Source organism: Megalops cyprinoides, chromosome 1 (genome assembly GCF_013368585.1).
Source record: "Megalops cyprinoides isolate fMegCyp1 chromosome 1, fMegCyp1.pri, whole genome shotgun sequence".
Classification (NCBI taxonomy): domain Eukaryota; kingdom Metazoa; phylum Chordata; class Actinopteri; order Elopiformes; family Megalopidae; genus Megalops; species Megalops cyprinoides.
In genome coordinates, this window is record NC_050583.1 from 59,626,452 (window position 1) to 59,644,796 (window position 18,345).

At 38.4% G+C, this 18,345-nt stretch overlaps 1 protein-coding gene across 3 annotated transcripts; it reads right to left on the minus strand.

Annotated features, from left to right (window-relative positions):
• Positions 1-2,517: 2,517 nt before the first annotated feature.
• Positions 2,518-14,484, minus strand: tubgcp2 (tubulin, gamma complex associated protein 2). 3 transcript variants are annotated; one of them, XM_036531822.1, is made up of 18 exons: positions 14,433-14,484; positions 13,975-14,133; positions 13,634-13,762; positions 13,245-13,421; positions 12,896-13,055; positions 12,539-12,746; positions 11,804-12,003; positions 11,371-11,560; positions 10,613-10,758; positions 9,077-9,257; positions 8,757-8,937; positions 7,935-8,107; positions 5,842-5,970; positions 5,123-5,243; positions 4,771-4,914; positions 4,453-4,581; positions 4,168-4,331; positions 2,518-2,954 (listed from the first exon to the last, which is right to left on the minus strand). In XM_036531822.1, exons 2-18 carry the CDS (start codon positions 14,122-14,124, stop codon positions 2,879-2,881), a joined length of 2,658 nt encoding a protein of 885 aa, XP_036387715.1. In that variant the 5' UTR covers positions 14,125-14,133; positions 14,433-14,484; the 3' UTR covers positions 2,518-2,878. The 3 variants fall into 3 exon arrangements, with proteins under 3 accessions (XP_036387715.1, XP_036387700.1, XP_036387707.1); XM_036531807.1 differs by lacking the exon at positions 2,518-2,954 and having other exon boundaries at positions 3,974-4,331; XM_036531814.1 differs by lacking the exons at positions 2,518-2,954; positions 14,433-14,484 and adding an exon at positions 14,311-14,425 and having other exon boundaries at positions 3,974-4,331.
• Positions 14,485-18,345: the final 3,861 nt, after the last annotated feature.

An 18,345-nucleotide genomic window follows, 5' to 3' on the forward strand; every position in this document is an offset into this window, starting at 1 on the left:
GTCTACCTGTGGTAAATTCCATTGATTGGACATGAATTGGAAAGTCACACACCTGTCTATATAAGGTCTCTCAGCTGACAATGCATATCAAAGCAAAAACCAAGCCATGAGGTCGAAGGAACTGCCTGCAGAGCTCAGAGACAGGATTGTGTCGACACACAGATCTGGGGAAGGCTACAAAAAAATTCTGCTGCATTGAAGGTTCCCAAGAGCACAGTGCCACATAATTCTTAAATGGAAGAAGTCTGGAACAACTAGAACTTTTCCTAGAGCTGGCTGCCCTGCCAGATGAGCGATCAGGGGAGAAGGAGCCTTGGTAAGAGAGGTGACCAAGAACCCAATGGTCACTCTGGCTGAGCTCCAGAGATTCTGTATGGAGATGGGAGAAACTTCCAGAAGGACTCTTTTAAATGTAATGTACCAGGCCTACAGACAGGCTAGTGCACAATCACACACTACTCATTAAAGAGTTACTCCGGTCCCTTTTGCGATTTGCCTGACCTTTCTTTGTACTGTTTAAATACCAAAATCGATTAGAATACTCCTTTCTGATAATGGCATTCGAAATTTGGAAAATTTTCACACATAAAAATGGGGTCATGGAAGACGTTTTAGGACTGCTAGGTAAAACACTGCATTACAGTACTGTATCAAGTTAGCTGTAAGGAGCAAGCTGAATTCACGAAAGCATGCTGTGTAAAAGGGACCACATCTTTGCCCTTGGAATATGTACCATTCCCAGCTTCTAATGAATTTGTCAGAAACCCCTCCTACAGACTAGAAAAAAGTACCATTAACTGTTTGATAAAAGGTCTGTGGTCAGTTGGGGTTGACGTCTGTCACACTGTGTTCTATTTAATAGAAAACAGACTGCGGGTGAAAAGGAATAAAAGCACGTGCGTTACCTGTGACACTTCACTATAGGACTTTATCCATAAATGACTTTTGTAATTCAGGTTAAAGGGCATAATTATTATAGAATGCTTATAGAAGATAGATATTATCAATTTTTTTTAGTGTTTGGAATACATAAACAGACTTAAGTGATTATCATGATTTAGAACAGGAAAAGCATATTTGTAAAATGTTATCACTTGATTGACTTTAAGTAACTTCTACCCCAAATATGACATTTTGACACACTGTATAGGTAGAATGACCCAGTTAACATCCTTCTTCTTTGGATATTTCCAGTTCTGTCAAGGATGTGGCAAAGACACATCACTATACTGGTGCAGATGAATACAGACAAGTCAGAAGTTGTGGTTGGTGGTGGGTAACACCTCGCACATTATTTGTTTCTTGGAAAAAAAAAAACTTGTCCGACAAAGAAGAAAAAATAGGTCACAACTGTAACACACCTAGTGGTCAGAGACTTGCTGTAAGTGATAAAGATACTTTGGTAGTATGGTATGCTTGTCAAGCAGGGTGACGTGAGTCAGAACTTTGCAGCGATACACTTGAACCTTGCCAAGACGCCCAGTCTTCTTATGATGTGGAAATATATCTGTGGTGTGGAGTGGAAGATGAGTGTTTAGTTCCCACGAGACTCTGCACCTCCTCAGAAACCCTTAGCCCACCCCAACCCCATCCTCTACAGTGACTTCAATAAACTGTTTCTTTTCTGCAATTGTATCTTTGCTGCAATTCATTTAATGCTATGGTTGCAGTTAAACACCTTGCCCTAATAAACTTAATATATTTATCTATGTGATGTCATTCTACTATATCCAATTTACTTAGCATTTTTGGGCAAATAATTTCTTGATTGAGCACACTTCAGTCTCTTTAGTTATATAATAAATGGCTTTTAATTACATGTGACAAATCCTCTATGACTTTTTTTTTTAAACATAAGTCTTGTACAACATATTTACATTTATTCATTTGGCAGATTCTTTTATCCAAAGCGACTTACAAGTGAGGCAGAGTACAAGCAAAAAACCATACGTTTTTTTTTTTTTTTTTTTTTTTACCATAACCAAATTTCAAGTACAACTTTATAAATAAGTGTTTGGAGTTTAGTTAAAAAATGACCCATACTATATAATTATATTCCTCCCGTTTATACAAGATGAGCATCAAACATCAATTTTAATGAAACCGGTCACTACATAAACAATGACAGTGCAGCTCGAAGGTGGACAGTTTTTCTCTGTGTAGATAAATAGTGAGTGTCCCACATACAGACACTGCAGATCCAAATGTCTTTTTGTTTATGGAGGTCCACGCTGTTGTGTTCAGTGTAAATGTTATCATTCTGTATCTTGTGCCATGCAATAAACTGCAACAACGTTACTTGTCTGCATAGCGTTGTCACTGTGAAGTACATTCTTGATGTAGCTCATCTCATTTAACATGCACAGTGTCAGAGACATAGGAAAAACCTGTGACATGACAAACGCACATTTACTTCATATACTGAAAACATAACATCTGAAGGTAAGGTAACATCTGAAATGACTTTATTACATATTCAAAACAATTCTGAAAATGGGAGATTACAGCAACATCCTTAAGTTTTTTACATTTTATAAGTCAGTATTTAGTTTTATATCAATTACAACTCAACTGAGAATAGTGCATTTTGTTTAGACAACATTAAAATTAACTGGAATATCTGCTGGTTCCACAGAATACAGTCCTTACACAAATCTGTGACAGCAGAGAAAAATGTAATGGGATACTTTCATGTTTATTTCAACGTTGAGGGAATGGGGCATCTAGCAACTTGCACAGCACAGCTACAACAGTTTCTTTTACCAGCTGGTTTGACAGAGAGCAAGTAAGGGATGGTTTTTATCTCAGATATAGGTCAAAGTGAAATAAATAATTATAGTTGTCTACACCACATCGTTAGTCTGCATTTACATAACAACTAGGCAGCTGCCTTCTGGCTTCTCTCAATGGCCATCCGCTCTAAGCGTTCTGTGTAGAATCCATTGAAATCCAATCTGTAGGATTGAAACAGAGGGTTAGTTGCACTTGTGAGGTCAGAAATGAACTTTTTCAGGTGTGTATTCAAGAGTCTTGGATTTTACAAGGGTTCTATACAAGGAAACCTGCTAATGAACCTTATCCTTAACCCAGCAAAAATCTACCCACTTAATTCGGGCCGTTCTACTTGTGTTAGTCACGATCCTTGCTCTTAGGTGCAACATTACAACTTCTACCTTAACATTTTCTTCATGCTCTACTTCTTGTGCATGTTAGGTTTGTAGGATTAATGTCACTACTATGCTACACCTACGTCTTCACCTTTTCAACTTTTGTGCTCAACCAAAAGATTGTACCACTTGAAAAGGCTCTTATGATTCTGCCCTCCTTATGATTTACATTTTTCTCTCTGTAGAAATGAAACTACAGTTTCTTAACAGGTTATTAGAAATATTAACAGGAAAAGTTGGACATGGACCCTTTTTTTTTTTTTTAGCGAGACTTCAAGGACTGACTTTAGAAGGCATACACATAAAAAGGCAACACAAAGAAGAAGTGGAAGTGTGAAGAAGTGCAAAAAATGCAGGTTTACAGACATCTGGCAATAATAATGTTAACACTGTCAACACAGGATCATGTGCTAAGAACCTAGTCCCACCTGCTTGTGATGAAACCCTAACAACCCTAACAACAAAAAACTCCTAGTAAAAACAGTGGCACAAACTTAAGTCTGGAAATGCATAACCGATAATAGAGGACCTTTCTCTGCCCCTTGACAGTGGAGTCTCTACACTGCTCTCTGACAATGCGCAGAGCTACCAATGCACATTTTTACCTCTATAATACATTCTTAAGTCAACTTTTTATTTGAAGTTTGCTTAAAGCTGCTCTTTAGTTTTCAGCGAAAGTCTGTCTGTCAGTCTTAACTGATATGCTAGCAAGCACGTGACAGTGGTTTATTTTTCTTCATTTATTTATTTTTACACAAAATGGACAATAAACTGTGGTTAATTAAAGTACAAGACTGTTGCTGGTATAATTATTCAAATTATTCAAATTATAAACTGTAAAAATTCAAAACTCTTTTTGACACACCTGTGGTTGGCAAGGGACTTTCCTGTAATTTCCACCCCTGTTCACTGGTAGTTGAGAGGGGGTTTTGGCTGTGAGCTAACTGCACTTTTTAAACATTTTGAAACGAGGGCCTCTGCAAAGTAAATTAATACGTACCTGTAAATGATGTTGATCATGCTGTGCTCGCAATCGTTGGTGCTGTACATGCTGAGTTTGTCCAACAGGTCCAGCAGGAGGGTGCTGAAATTGCTGTCAAACTTGCTGATGGTTCCTTCAAAGCCGGAGTCGGCCTGAAGGGCGTCAGCGTGCTCCGCTAAATACTAAAGACAACAACAGAACGCAAATCAGAAAAAGGGCCCTTGCGCCCCTCCCAGTATCCCCATGATTTTTCAAACAGGGACTTTTAACGTAATTTCCCCAGGGAAAAAGGGGGCGTTTCACCTTGGAGGTGAGCCTTTTCTTCTCCGCCTCGTCCGTGCGCTCGCTCTGTGTCGGAGGGCCCTCCATGGTGCCATGCTCAAGGGTGAGGCGACTCATTTCACTGTCCACCCTCATGCTTTGGGTGAACCGCTGTAATCCCAGATTAAAAATGGGTTCAGGTTACATCTGGGGTACATCTCACAACCGATGTAAAAAAAATTCAAGCAATGAGGAAAAACGACTGATGTACAAGGTTGCTGACGGCATGGCAGCGGATAGCTGGAGCATTACTTAGATCCCTGCATCAGGGGAGGTTTTTTGCATGACATGTTCACAGACCTGCATGCAGTTGGTGAACATGACGCAGACGGACATCAGCTTGGAGAAGATCTTGAGGAGCTCCGGGTTGGTCAACATGCAGTCTTTCAGGCAGTTGTCCAGAAAGCTGGTGTGATGGCACAGGACGTCGTCGATGTTTGAGGCCTGGGAGAGAAGGTATGACGAATCCTGATCAAACCTTGCTGTAAAAACACCCTTTAAAACTAAGGTGGCATCACTGAAGCACAGCAAGAGGACCGATCAGGAGAGTTGTTTACTACTGTAGGTTTTTTCAATCAATGCCAGTGCAATCACTGCAAAATGTAAAAATGCTCGAGAACTTTGATAAAGAAATAAGAACTGTCAAGCTCACAGATTTCAGGTTATTTTCCATGATGTGCCACGTTGGCTCCATGACTTCAAACATCATGTAGTACTGGATGTTCTGGACAAAGTTGAGCATGCGCTGTCTCAAAGCGAACGCAGCAGCAAACCTAAATATGATTGTAAAAAGAAAATAATAATAATAAAAATGGATTTTATTCACATATAACAAGTTTCAGAATGCTTCTACAGTGAGGGTGGTTGACTCTCCTCATCCACCACCAATGTGATGAATGAAACAGCAGCTACTTTGAATCAGATTACTCATCCATCATTATATGACACAGACTGGGATTTGACATGGATTTGGGATTTATGTAGGCAATTTAATTGGCAGATTATTACAGCAGGAATCGTCTTTGATGTCTACAGTCACTAAAGAGCTTGGTTTAGTTTCTTGTATGAAACATGATATTCCCCTAACACTACTGAGGCACTGATTTGTCTTGATGGAAGACTGGCCCTCACACGCCCACCAGCACCATCCCCACAAAAAACTTAGTTTTCACAACAGGCCTTCCATCTAAGTACTAACTTAGCCCAGACCCACTGAACTTCAAGCACCAGGAAGGAGAGGGCTGCAGAGTGGTATCACTGCATGCCAAATGTAATAAGATCATCCTGTGACCTTATTGAGTGTTTTGTGTAGCATTAGTGAGCAAGTATCTGTAACATAGGTAAGTAGTATTCATTGTCCCTTATACTCACCACTTGGCAGAATGCAGGGAGTACTGCTTGGCTGATTTGTTGCTGATCCACACATTGCAGAGAAGTCTCTCCACGTGCTTGCAGTAAAACATATGCCTGAACAGCATCTGGTATCGGGTCAATGCTTTCCTGTGGTTGGAAGAAATCGAATTTAGATGATATTTGGGTAATGTTTAACTGATTAAAATGTATGTACTTAAACATTTATCTGTCTACATTGGTCTGTATGGTTTTATTTTATGTGATGTTTACTCACTGTAGCATTCTACTAATTTTCATGCATAAACTGACTAATGATCAGCATTTCCCATGCCATTGGCAGTGATATATAACACTGAAAATGGTTCCCTTTCTACTGTATGGAGTTTATCCTGCCATGCTTTTTCAAACCCACTAAATAATACCAGTCAGGTAACTCAGCTAACGGTGACTCATACTAACAGGCTTGTGGAAACCGTGGATGGAAAATTCCATCTAACAACAAAAAAAAAACTTGGTAGTGGTAGACGATCATATTTTTGCCATTCCCATTATCGTTGTCCACCTGACACAAATTTGCATTGTGTTCCTGAAATGAGCTCCGTTAAGCAGCATCTTAAAAAAGACCATTTTTAAAGAGGCTACATAAGATAAAAATCTGATCTGAGTAATTAAATGGAAGTTGCAGTGCTGGAAAAGTTGGATAAAAAGCAAAAAAACAAAAAACAAAATGACTAATATTGCTGCAATCAGCAATTCTGGGCTCCAAGCACAAATAAGCTAATTGCCTGGGGGTCTTTAATTTCATGTAGTAAAAGTCTGTGATGAGGATTGTCACAGGCCACTGTTAAGAAGAATTTGATGAAAGATAAAACTATTGGCTCATTGTTAATAAAACTGTCCGAAAATAGTTATGAAGGCCTCGGGGAATGCATTATAGTCATGCCAATCGGCCACACTTCAAGAAAAGTTGACATTTAACAGTCTTACAGATAATTCAGGATGGTCACAAAATAATGTGACCTATGGCATTCTCCCTCATTGGGATGACTGTTGACAGAGGGAGAAACATACCTATTAAGTCTCAGGAGTTCCCAATGTTTTGTTTTGACCAGGACAAATTGAATTTGTAAAATAAAACTCAATGTAGCAGCCAAACCATGTCATCAGTGTACAAAATTTTCATATAGAAGAATCATCCTTTGGACTTATAGAAGAATGCAAAGTATTGACGCGTTTTAAGCAATTGTCTAGAATTTATACCCATTTGAACACAATTTTTCAACATTGATTTTGAGACCTTTGCAAATTGATTGGCAAGTAGCTCTGGTGTTATTTGATGTAGCAACTATTCCTTCGCAATTTAGATAGGGCATACCCCAAAGGTAAATTTTGCATCAGTTGAAGTTACGGTTCATGAGAAGAAGATTTTTAAGTACATTTTTCATACCTTAAAAATTGGGTAAAAAATAGGTGTGTTGAAGTGCTTGTAGAGTCCATGTTTTTTGACGGATTGCTTTCAAATTTGGAACGTGATTTCAGTGAGGTTTGTCATTGTGAAAAAGAAATTTCAGAATGATTGATGCAACGGTGAATGATACTGGGCAATTTGCATATTAATTAATAAATGAGGCAACTTGATTGGCTTGTGGTGGCCATGTTTTTTTGATGTAGCATCTTCTTTTTCGCAATTTAAGTTGTAATTTGGTTCAAGGTGATGTGTTTCAAGTTTCGTGCAAATCGGCCCAACCGTTCAGGAGAAGATGTCATTTTTGCTGAAATCATAATTATGCAAATTAGCTCAAAATCCAATATGGTGGACTTGAAAGGTTCAAGAGGCAAAGCTGTTCCTTGTGATGAGGGGAACCCGTGTACCAAGTTTCATGACTTTTCGTCAAATGGGTCACATTGTTCACAACTGTTCAGGAGATGACCCTCTATCATCCTACCGATTTTGGTGACTTTTTGATGCACGGTTTTGGTTTTATGAGCAAAATTGGAAAAGCGGTGGAAGAATAATAATAATAATAATAATAATAATCCAAGTAAAAACAAGAGGGTTCCAGCACCTTTGGTGCTTGGACCCCTAATAAAGATCCCCAAAGTGTACTGACCTATTGATAATGAGTGACAGCGGCCATTTGACAATGTAATCAAAGGAGAATGCTTCCAGCCCACTCAGGGAGACGTCTGTCGGATCTGCATTAATGATGGCCTTTTCCTGCTTGGTCTCTATGGCCAGAACCCGCAGCAGCTGAGTGATGACATCATGAGGCATCAAGTCGATCTGGAAGCCAGGTACAGACACAGTAGTTTTGAGACTGAAGCAACACAGCACAGACCTTCCACGCCCTCCAAATTAAATGGGTTGAATTAAACATAAATATTATGGGATGTGAACACACAAAGCCAAGAGCATTACAAGTATAATAGTAGTCCTATTTGCACAGTCCAGGGACAGAAATCAAACTACTGAAATATTGTTTCAGAAATATCTTCTGCCTTCAGATTAGCTACACCAGGTCTTTTGTAACCAAAGCTAGTTTTCCAGTCAGGAAGCATCACCTGTGCCTAAGATTCTGCTCTACTGTATTCTGCTTAAGTTAAACCAGTCATACTGTTGGTAGACAACAAGACAGAAAAGCTGTGCTCATCACATGAGTCTTCTCCATTTGGGGGCCACCACTTGATTGACTGATAAACTTATCTCAGTTTTGTGGTTGAAGGAAATAAGATGCAACACACTCAAGACCACACTTGATGATGTACTGTTGAAACTGTGGGTTAGATTTTATTTTAGGCTGCCGAGTTATAGTGGGGAAAAAAAAATCCCGTTTTAAATTTTTTTTCCACTAGGAAGGTAGGTCAAGGTTTGACACTGACACTGACACTGACACACACACACACACACACACACACACACACACACAGTGTACCTTTAAGTCATCTTTAAACGGGTCTGTGTTTGCAGTACTCATCCTCAGAGCGAGCTCCAGTAAGGCCTCCAGTCTGGGTGGGATGATGTCATCCACTGGCTTTTTCAGCTCCTCCTCGGTGAGGTCCATAAAATGGACAAAGAAGTCTCCCTTGTCCATTAAGAAGTAGTGTTTGATTGATCTGCAAACAGATGCAAGGTTCAATCATGCATCTCTTGTGGAACCTTAACATTTTGTAAGCAACATTACGAAAGCCATTTCACATCACTGTTGAACAGCTTGACCTTGCATGGAAACAATGAGAACGCTTCAATGTTTACCTCAGACGTGTCACTAACTCCTTCTCTTCCATCAGGAAATCAAGAAGAACTTTACTGGCATAATTATAAGCTTTTTCAATCTGCTCCACATATGCCCTCTCCTTCAGCGTGTACAGGACCTCTTTGGCGTCAGGGCATGTCACATCTCGCCCACACTCTCTCACCACATTCAGATACTTCCCTGAGAAGCCAGGAGAGAAACAGAGGAGAAAACTATACATAAGCAGTATTAAATACCGCCAAAGTGATTACACAAGTGGAAAAAAAAACAAGGATATAAAAAGCCAGTGGAAATCACTATGCTGAGAATGATTAAAATGTACCTCTCTGTTAGTTCTTTATAATTTTCCATGGTACCTCTCTGTTAACGCTTTACAATTTTCCACGTGGATGGGGGAAAACACACTTTGGATATCGATTAAGGCCCTGTCCCCACGTACATGGGTAATTTTAAAAACGTAGCTTTTTCTATGTGTTTTGGCCTTTCATCCACGTTTTAGGTCACTGAAAACAGAGCTTTTGCAAAACGCCTTCCAGGGTGAAGATTTTCAGAAACTCCATTTTCAGTGTTGACGTGTAGACAGGGAAAAGGACTTTTTGGTTTGTAACGTCAGAGTGTGCGCTGTTATCTTTTTGTATACATGATTTTGTGCAATGGCAGACGTAGCCAAAATCCTTTTGGTTTTAACCTTTCTGACAGGACTTCTTACATGTTTACACATACATGCACAGTTACATACATCCACACATACGATTCCCCCCTTCCTCGATGCGCCATTGTTGTTAGCCTACCAGAACCGTTAATAACTTTTTTTTAGGCTTCTGATTGGCCAACATGGCTTTACGGTTAGGGTTATATTGCCGCCTGCTGGTTTGGTATGCGCTTGACAGCGTGTTTTTGCGTTTACATGGGGACGGAGATTTTTTTTAAAACGGTGCTCGTGTGGACAGAGATATTTTTAAGAATGAAGGAGGAAACCCCCGTTTTTAAAAATACCTGTGTAGGTGTGGTCATGGCCTAAGTTTCTTCATTTTAACATTCAAGACTGTTCCTGATTTGCTTGATTGGCATGACTGTTACATTAGCATTACATCACCCAATTACTTGGAGAGACGCACACTGTAACAGTGAACAACTTTATCTTGTTGAATAACTTGGAATAGTCTGAACAGAAGTTGGTTCATGGTTTTCTGTAGCTCTCTTCAGTACCTATCTAGCAAGACATTTTTACATCACAATTTTATTAATGTTGCCCAGTTTTTATTTTTAAAATGACATATCGTCAGTTGGGTGACATCTTTCCCAGTATAGGTTGCTTTCAATGCATACGCTGTACTCTAGAAATAACAGCTATTAAATTTTTAGCATTCATCTAATGACTTCAAATGGCATCTCATGTATCGATGAAAACAATATTACGCTAAAACACTTTTTTCGTTTCAATGAAAGAGTAGGTCTATATTTAAGATGTTTAGTTAAGAATTACAGAACAGTTAATCTCACCCATGTGCAAAAAAGTAAAAACTCATTCTCACCTGTGCTTAATATTTTGTCTGCCATTTTTTGGAGAAAAGAGGGGATTCTATGCTGTACGATGGTGTAGCGCTGATCCCAGTATTTGTCATTGTAGTCTTCCTGAATCTTCTCTTTCTGCAGCTCGTGCTCTTCTACCATGAATTCACTATCAACGCAAAATTAAATAAAACAGTGCTGTCAGGAACGGGCGAATAAAACCTGATATGCTTCCCCACTTAAACAACATTTATATTTTACGTGACATTTTGAGGATATCTTTTACTTGATTACTTGATTCGTTGGACACAACCTTGGCAGTGTAGTGTAGTTGTAAAAACTAGACCTTCACTAGATCCTGTAGTGTCACCTTCCTGGAGCCTATGTAGTTTCACAGTCTAACAAAACTGGGGTGGCAGTGTAGCACAGTGGTTAAGGAGCAGCGCTTGTGACCAAAAGGTTGCCGGTTCAATGCCCCACTAGGGCACTGCTGTTGTACCCTTGGGCAAGGTACTTAACCTATAAGGAAGGTGGCACTACAGGATCTAGTGAAGGTCTAGTTTTTACAACATAAATGAGGTCAATGACAAGTTTGTTATGTGTTTATGGGGGCATTGAGAACTTCATATTAGCATTACTATAGTAAATATCCTGCTATATAAAAGGATAACATTGTAACTGATATAAGTCGCTCTGGGTGACTTACTACATTCCAATAATGTAATGTAAAAAATTCAAGTGCACTCAAGCAGCTACAGCTGGTTACTCTTGATAACACTACCTGTAAGGATCTTTGATGATGCCTCTATATATCCACTTCTCCAGTATTTCAAAGTAAGGGACACTTGCAGCTTTAGTGAGATACAGGCAGAGCTCTTGGGCCTGACTGTCTCCTGTGTAGTTGAAGGTACGATCATGAAGGAGGCTCAGCGTGGATCCACCCATGCAGTCACCTTTGTCAACTGAGGTAGCTAAAAAATAAGTAAGCAAAGGCATAGAAAGCATTGCATGTAAATAAGTATCAGAGCACGTTTCTATAAAACCTTTTGAAATTGCAATTAATCAGCACCCTTTTACTCATCAAAACATTCTTACTCATCAAGACATCTTCAAAAACAAACCCATTCTTCCACAGCCACCTCTCTATTCTATGCATAATAAAGAACTCCGGTCGACCGCTTCCAACCACGCAAGTTTATGGTCAGTGATCTTACCAATGGAAGCCAGAATCTCCATTGTTCTCATAGTTGGTTGAATGTAGAACCACAGTTTCTGGAGGGAGAGTGTGCCCTGCCTGTGCAGATGCTCCAACTGGGTAATTAGGATCAGGTACTCCTTCATCAGCGTCCTCATCGCAGCTGTCAGAGCGTGGTTAACCTGGCCATATTCAAAGGATGACTTCTCCTCTGTAAAGCTAGAAGTGAAACAAACGTGCAATGATTACCACAAGCTACTTATCATGTTATCATATAGAATAAGTTCTGAAAGTTATTCAGCGTACTAACTACATGTGGCTCCAGGCTGTACAATAAGTATATTGTATTTGGGTGACAACTTGATTACAGAATTTAGGAATAAAAGGAATGCATCAAGCGGTGGTTGATTTTGCAACCGAAAAAGTAATTAGTCTAATAATCAATCTGATCACCAATAATATCTTCATCCAGGAATGGAAAATTCCAGTTCTCAAAGACCACAGTTCTGCATGTGTTAGGATTACTTGACACTGACACCCCTGACACTGACTGACACTTGCAATGCCAGGTGAGATTAAGTGATGTTGTGATTCAAGTGATATGACTAATTAATCAGTCATGGAAGAGAGAAAATAAAATACAATGACACAGCGGTCCTCCAGGAGAGGACATTCCAATTCATAGACCTCTATAAACACCATCAATTAAGAATCCACAGGCATGCATAAACCTGTTAAATATAAACACACTTACCGGGTTATTGTGGAGTAACTGGCTGCGACTGGTAATATCCTATGCACCAGCTCTTTGATTGACATGTCCAGAGTAGGATCAACAATAAAGGAGCGACTCTGTCTGCCCAGCACAGGCTGAGCTGTGATGTCTCTCCCATCCACCCCAATCAGCACGTACAACAAGTCTTCAACTAATGCTTGTTCCTGGGCAGCTAATGGCATGGTACCTACAAATAAGCAGTAGTGTTTAGGATAGAAATAGAAGGGCGCAATCAAAGACAGTTTGATTCACCTCTCCAGTGAATAAGCCACACATTGTATGAAATTGATTGGCTTACTGCCTGACCATACTGATACAGTGGGTGGGAGCACGTACCGATAGCCACAGTGGGATCTACAACTGCAGAGGTGCCCGTGATGAAATCGCCAATTAGCGCAGGCCTCTCATACACCCAGTTTGGAAACACAGGGTTTGGCTGCATGGGGTTCTTTTTATTATGTCTGTCCCTCAACATCTTTCGTGTGACTTCAGCAGACTGCAAGAGAAATTGAGGACGTGTAAGACAAGCGTTAACATTCAAATATCACACATATTTCAGATCTACATTAGCTCTGGTCAACATCGAACTAAAAAGAATGAACTAAGTCAAGCACAACAGAGAATCTTAGTAGTGCCATAAACGGGAGACGATGGAGATGTGGTTAAGTACTGGACTGAAGAACACCTGCTGCACACTGGAGCTGGCTGTGACATTGCCAAGTTTCTTCCGCAGTTCTTCCAACTCCTGCATTGACATCTTGGTACTGGTTGGGGGAATAGTAAAGTTTGTACTGCTAGTAGATGTAGCATTTGCTGACATTTCGGACCTTTCCTTTGCATTCTGTTGCAGACATAGGAGAGTCTAGGGAAAAAAAAAAACATCAAGACATTAGTGTATGAGGAGCACTAGAACATGACAGCTAACACATAGTTGTAAAACATACAATTTAGCTGAATATATATATATATATATATATATATATATATATATATATATATATATATATGCACATGTAAACACAAACGTCAATCTGTAACAATGCGTGCTCTGTAGCAATAATGTAAAGAAGTCACCTCTTTGTCCTCGGTGAGCTTTGACAACAGATAGACCAGCGGGTCAAGGTTGCGCACATTCTTTGACTTCAGCTCATCGTATTTCCGAAGGAAGTCCTCTGGTGTTTTGGAATACTCTGCGATTTTTACCTTTTAAGAATTAAGAGTTGAATGACTCTATATCCATGGGACATTAAAAGCAAAGGTAATGGCCTAATTTAGCTTGAATACCCCCACATGTCGGTTTAACTAGCTAAAAAGAGTAGAACACTGAAAATACATTATTAAACAATGCCCATTCAATAGACGTTGTGTTATAACATTGTCAAAAAAAATGTAGTCTGGCTATATTCATAATTCACCTTTGCACTGTGTGCAGACACGGTCGTAGTAACGTAAGGGGTCCTGTTCTTCTGCAGTAAATCAATATAGACTTCAGCTCCATCGCCTCCTCGAACATGGAGCAAACTGAGCAATTCATTGACATCATGATGTATCCGGAATTCGCTCATGGCTTCTCTCTGTGCAGAGGTGACGAAAAACCAATAAGAATATTAAAGAGAAAAATGCTTCGCTCGAGCTATGCAAAAGGAAAGGGCGATCGCTAATATTTGAAATGAGACGTTAGGCATGTCTTGACCCAGTTAGCACAGCTAGCCATCACACTGGTAGCTAACAAACAGTAAACGCTACTCAACTTTTAATCATCTAATGTACGGGATGTATTAACCCGCTGGCGAAAGACTGAAGACTCTCCGCTGCTTGTATTCTCACACTGCCTCTAAACATTCCCCTAGAGCACGGCGTCCATGTATCTTACCGCCCACTCCTATTTCCAGCGCGAACCCCAAACAAAACCCTTTTGGTCCGCCAATATTAAAATTCCGTCCTCATACGGAAACTCTGAGCCAAGGACAAAGGTTCCGCGTCTTGCGAAATTTGCCCGGAATAGGCTATAACGTCTTGTGGAAGTTATGCGTTCGACGAGGTTGATTTTAATGAACACACACAAGGCAGGTAGCCGGCTAATAAATTTCAAATCAATAATATTCATATATTCAATAATATCATAAAATTGGGAACGACTGAAAAAAAAAAACCTTCCGATGTATGTTGTGCGTACCCTTAATTGTCCGCTGTAGATTTATCATCACATGGATTTATTTTGTTGAGCTTACTGGTAATCATTTGAATGTGTAAATCTACATGACTTCAGATTCTGTAGTGGCATGATTCCTGATTTCAGTTCTTGCCGAATCCAAAGTTTAAACCATGTTCTTTTCTGAATGGTCCCATTAGCAAATTTATGCGTGTCAGTGGTACCCGGAAATATACAAACCTATATGTATACTGCAGCCTATATGATGAACATTTATGACGTAAAGAAGCTTATGTATTTGACCATATGTGTTTTTATTTATTTCTTTATTTACTTATTTATTTTTAAGAACACTACTAGGATAGGAGCTTGAATTCTTGCCGTATCTCGACATCTAGTGGTAGAACTTGATACAGCCTTTTTTGTTTGCTGGATGCAGTTACGAACTTTTTTTTTCTCATTTTTTTAAATTAGTACATACAAATATTTAAATTTAAATTATAAATATATGGTTGAAGGATGTGGTTTTAAATCAAAACCGGCACATATCGAAATAAAACTACCAGACATTTTATTTTAGTCACGAACAAATGGTAAAACAAGAAGCATATAGTTTGTTGGTTACTGTTAATGAATTCCTCCTGTTTAAAACGTAAATAAAGTAAAATTTAAGTAAAATTTATTTGATTCCAGTCTGAAGAATAAAAACACACAGCTCTATTTTGGGGATTTTACCAAAATCATCCGAAGACTAAATGGTCAGTGAAGCGAAGTTTACGTGGAACCACTATCGTAATATTGCCAAAGTTAAAATTCTTGGCAGTGTACCACAGACCTCAGCTCTCATATTCCCATCCTGAAAAAAATGCATAATTTGAAACAAATGTCTGAGTAACCTCAGATAAAGGAGGATAGGACTCAAAATTCTTTGCATCAGTGTGTCTGTGTGGGTTTGATTGAAGCAGACTGCACTTGACTGTGCTTTTCTGTGCAGGCCTGAGTGGTGTGGATAAGGAAGTCTGAATGTATCATAAGAATAAGAATAATAAGAATAAGAAATACTTTATTAATCCCGAAGGAAATTTGAGTGTCACAACTGCACCGTCCGGCACACATCAAAAACAACAAAAGAATAAATTGAATAAAATAAATAGAGGTATAAAATACAACAAATAGAAAGATGTTTGTGCAATTATGCGGTGTGCAGTACTTCTGTAGCTGTCATATAATAAATAAATGAGAATAGTGAGATGGAGAAGCTACAAGAATAAACAAGGGTAAGGTTATTGCTATTATGCGGTATGAAGTGCAGTAGAAAAACAGTTATTGTTGTACAATAAGCGAGATCAATGAATGATCAAATCACACAGGCAGAGTGGCAAAAGTTGCCCACAGAGCTGCAGTGACATTGAAAAAAGAAACGAAAAATAACCTTGTTCTTTGCAAACATTACTCATGTATTATTATTTCAGACGGGTTTCAGTAGATGGTTGTAGTTGAATGTAGCTGAATAGTTGAATCAGGCTCTTTTAATGTAGCGATCTAATAATCCCCTTGATTAATGTGTAGGTCGTCATTGCAAAAGAAAACTGGTTCTCAGTTGACCCTTCCTGGCTAAATAAATAAATAAATTGCTTTACATTAGACGTACAATTACATTATGTGTAATTGTCCTTAATATACGTATTTCTCATGTTTATATTGATTATCTGGAATATGTTTATGTGCGCTCTATAAAAAAAACTTTGTAGATACGATACGAGTGTGGTGGCGTATTTGTTTGCACAATGAACAATTTCTCCAGGCCTTTTGTGTGTATTCTTGTGTTGTAGTTCATCATATAACCGGAGGGTGGCACTGAAACATTATTGGCAGTAGAGCCGTAGAGTAATTTTCTACAGAGTAATTTCCTGTAATGGCAAACACGCATATAATACCCGAAAAAATGATAATGATAATTGTTAATTATGTATAACAGTGATACTGCTATTACTGCTATTAACAGGTCCTTGTCAAATTTTGCTTACCAGAGCAATAGATTAAGAATTGTGTTATTATTATTATTATTATTATTATCATCATTATTGCTGTTCTCGTTGCTAGTAGTACAAAACACAAATACGAATATATAATTAATGGTAGTAATACACGTGTTGCAGTGTTAAAGTCAAACAGAAAATATTGCTGGAAAAAAATTAAAATTAGTTCTGTTCGTAATACCACGTGTGTTTCACGTTTCACTGCAAGTCAGGTAATCTGAAGAACGTGAGTAATTTAATGAATGAAATTACTATTCTTCAATAATTTCCCATATTTATTAAGAAATCCAATTACTTTGTTTATGTTTCCTATCAGGCAAAATGTAGGTTGTGGTACAAAAAAGGCAAACGGAAAAGGTATCGTCTTGTGGCTCGCAATGGTAAATACTATAAACGTGAGATTTGTATTTTTCTAGGACAACCCTGAATGTGGTTGCTGAATACGGGGTTTCAATAGCCAGCTGGTGAGTTGGATTATGTTTTCATCGTCTTGTCCCGTAGTTAAGTGACCACGGTGTAAACAGTTCAGCCTGAACAATTCTACTGAGCTGAAGGCATGGTTTTGTACAGTGGAGTACTTTTTCACAAACATAGTGTTTAAGCCTAAATATCGTTTTTTTCTACAACGTTAGGGAATACTTTTTCAATTAAGTTTTAGAAATTTTGAGGAACTCCAACAATTTTAATGAAAATGAAAAGATTTTATTGAATAGCTTGTACACAAGGCTGGTTTCTAACTTATCTGTACAATTAACATATATACATGTACACAGTACAGATATAAACACAAATATTTTATATAAATATCAATAATCCTGTTTATTTTAATCCAATTGCAGAAATAATCAGTGGCAGTCTACATTTTCTATTTACAATAAAACAATATATTTTACACAAAGAATACAAAACCAGCATTAACCATCCATAAAGACTGAACATTTGCACTTACAGTACTTTCTTCTCCAGAGTTCAGTTTAATAATGAAAATATGTCCATTGATGGAACCCCAAAAGAACATGCATAAACCATCGAATCTTTTAAAGTGTACAGTTTCTTTGTAAATAACACCTCAAAGCTTTGAAAATACACAAAATACTCCCACACATGAGCAAAGGACATCCAGGCTTTGACATTAAAATTGTTTGGATACAAACAATGGGACTTTCAAATTTTAGGAAATAGCAAAATAGTGTCCTTCTATATTTTTGACAGAAGAGATAAGTTGTATAAAACATTGAAACATATTAAACCAATGAGGGCTTCATCTCACAAAAATAATGTTCAAATGTTTAGTGTTTTAGAAAGAATTGTGCTAGAATCTTTGCTCAGAGCTTACAAATATTTGGTTTTTGAAGGCACAGATTCAAAACATGAGTTTTTTTGTCCCATAGACAATTGTTGTGTGAAAATTAGATATGAAACAGTCTACATAAAAAAGCAAATATCAACACAGAAAAATGCCCACATTAGGCGCTCTCTGAAATTATGGGACTGAAGCTGGCAGCAGAAAAAATGTATGAGGAGTAAGATAAGAATGTGGGAAACACATTTGCCCTATCAGAACAGAAGGTATTCTATTGTTTTCAAGCACTATT

What these genes read in the sequence shown, in the direction of transcription:
- tubgcp2 (XM_036531807.1), bottom strand. Translation starts at nt 14,124, where the DNA reads ATGAGCGAATTCCGGATACATCATGATGTCAATGAATTGCTCAGTTTG. An exon ending in CCAGCTCCAGTGTGCAGCAG is followed by an intron (nt 13,056 to 13,244) that starts GTGTTCTTCAGT and finishes TTTCTCTTGCAG; the next exon opens with TCTGCTGAAGTCACACGAAA. An exon ending in CGTTTAAAGATGACTTAAAG is followed by an intron (nt 8,108 to 8,756) that starts GTACACTGTGTG and finishes CCTGGCTTCCAG; the next exon opens with ATCGACTTGATGCCTCATGA.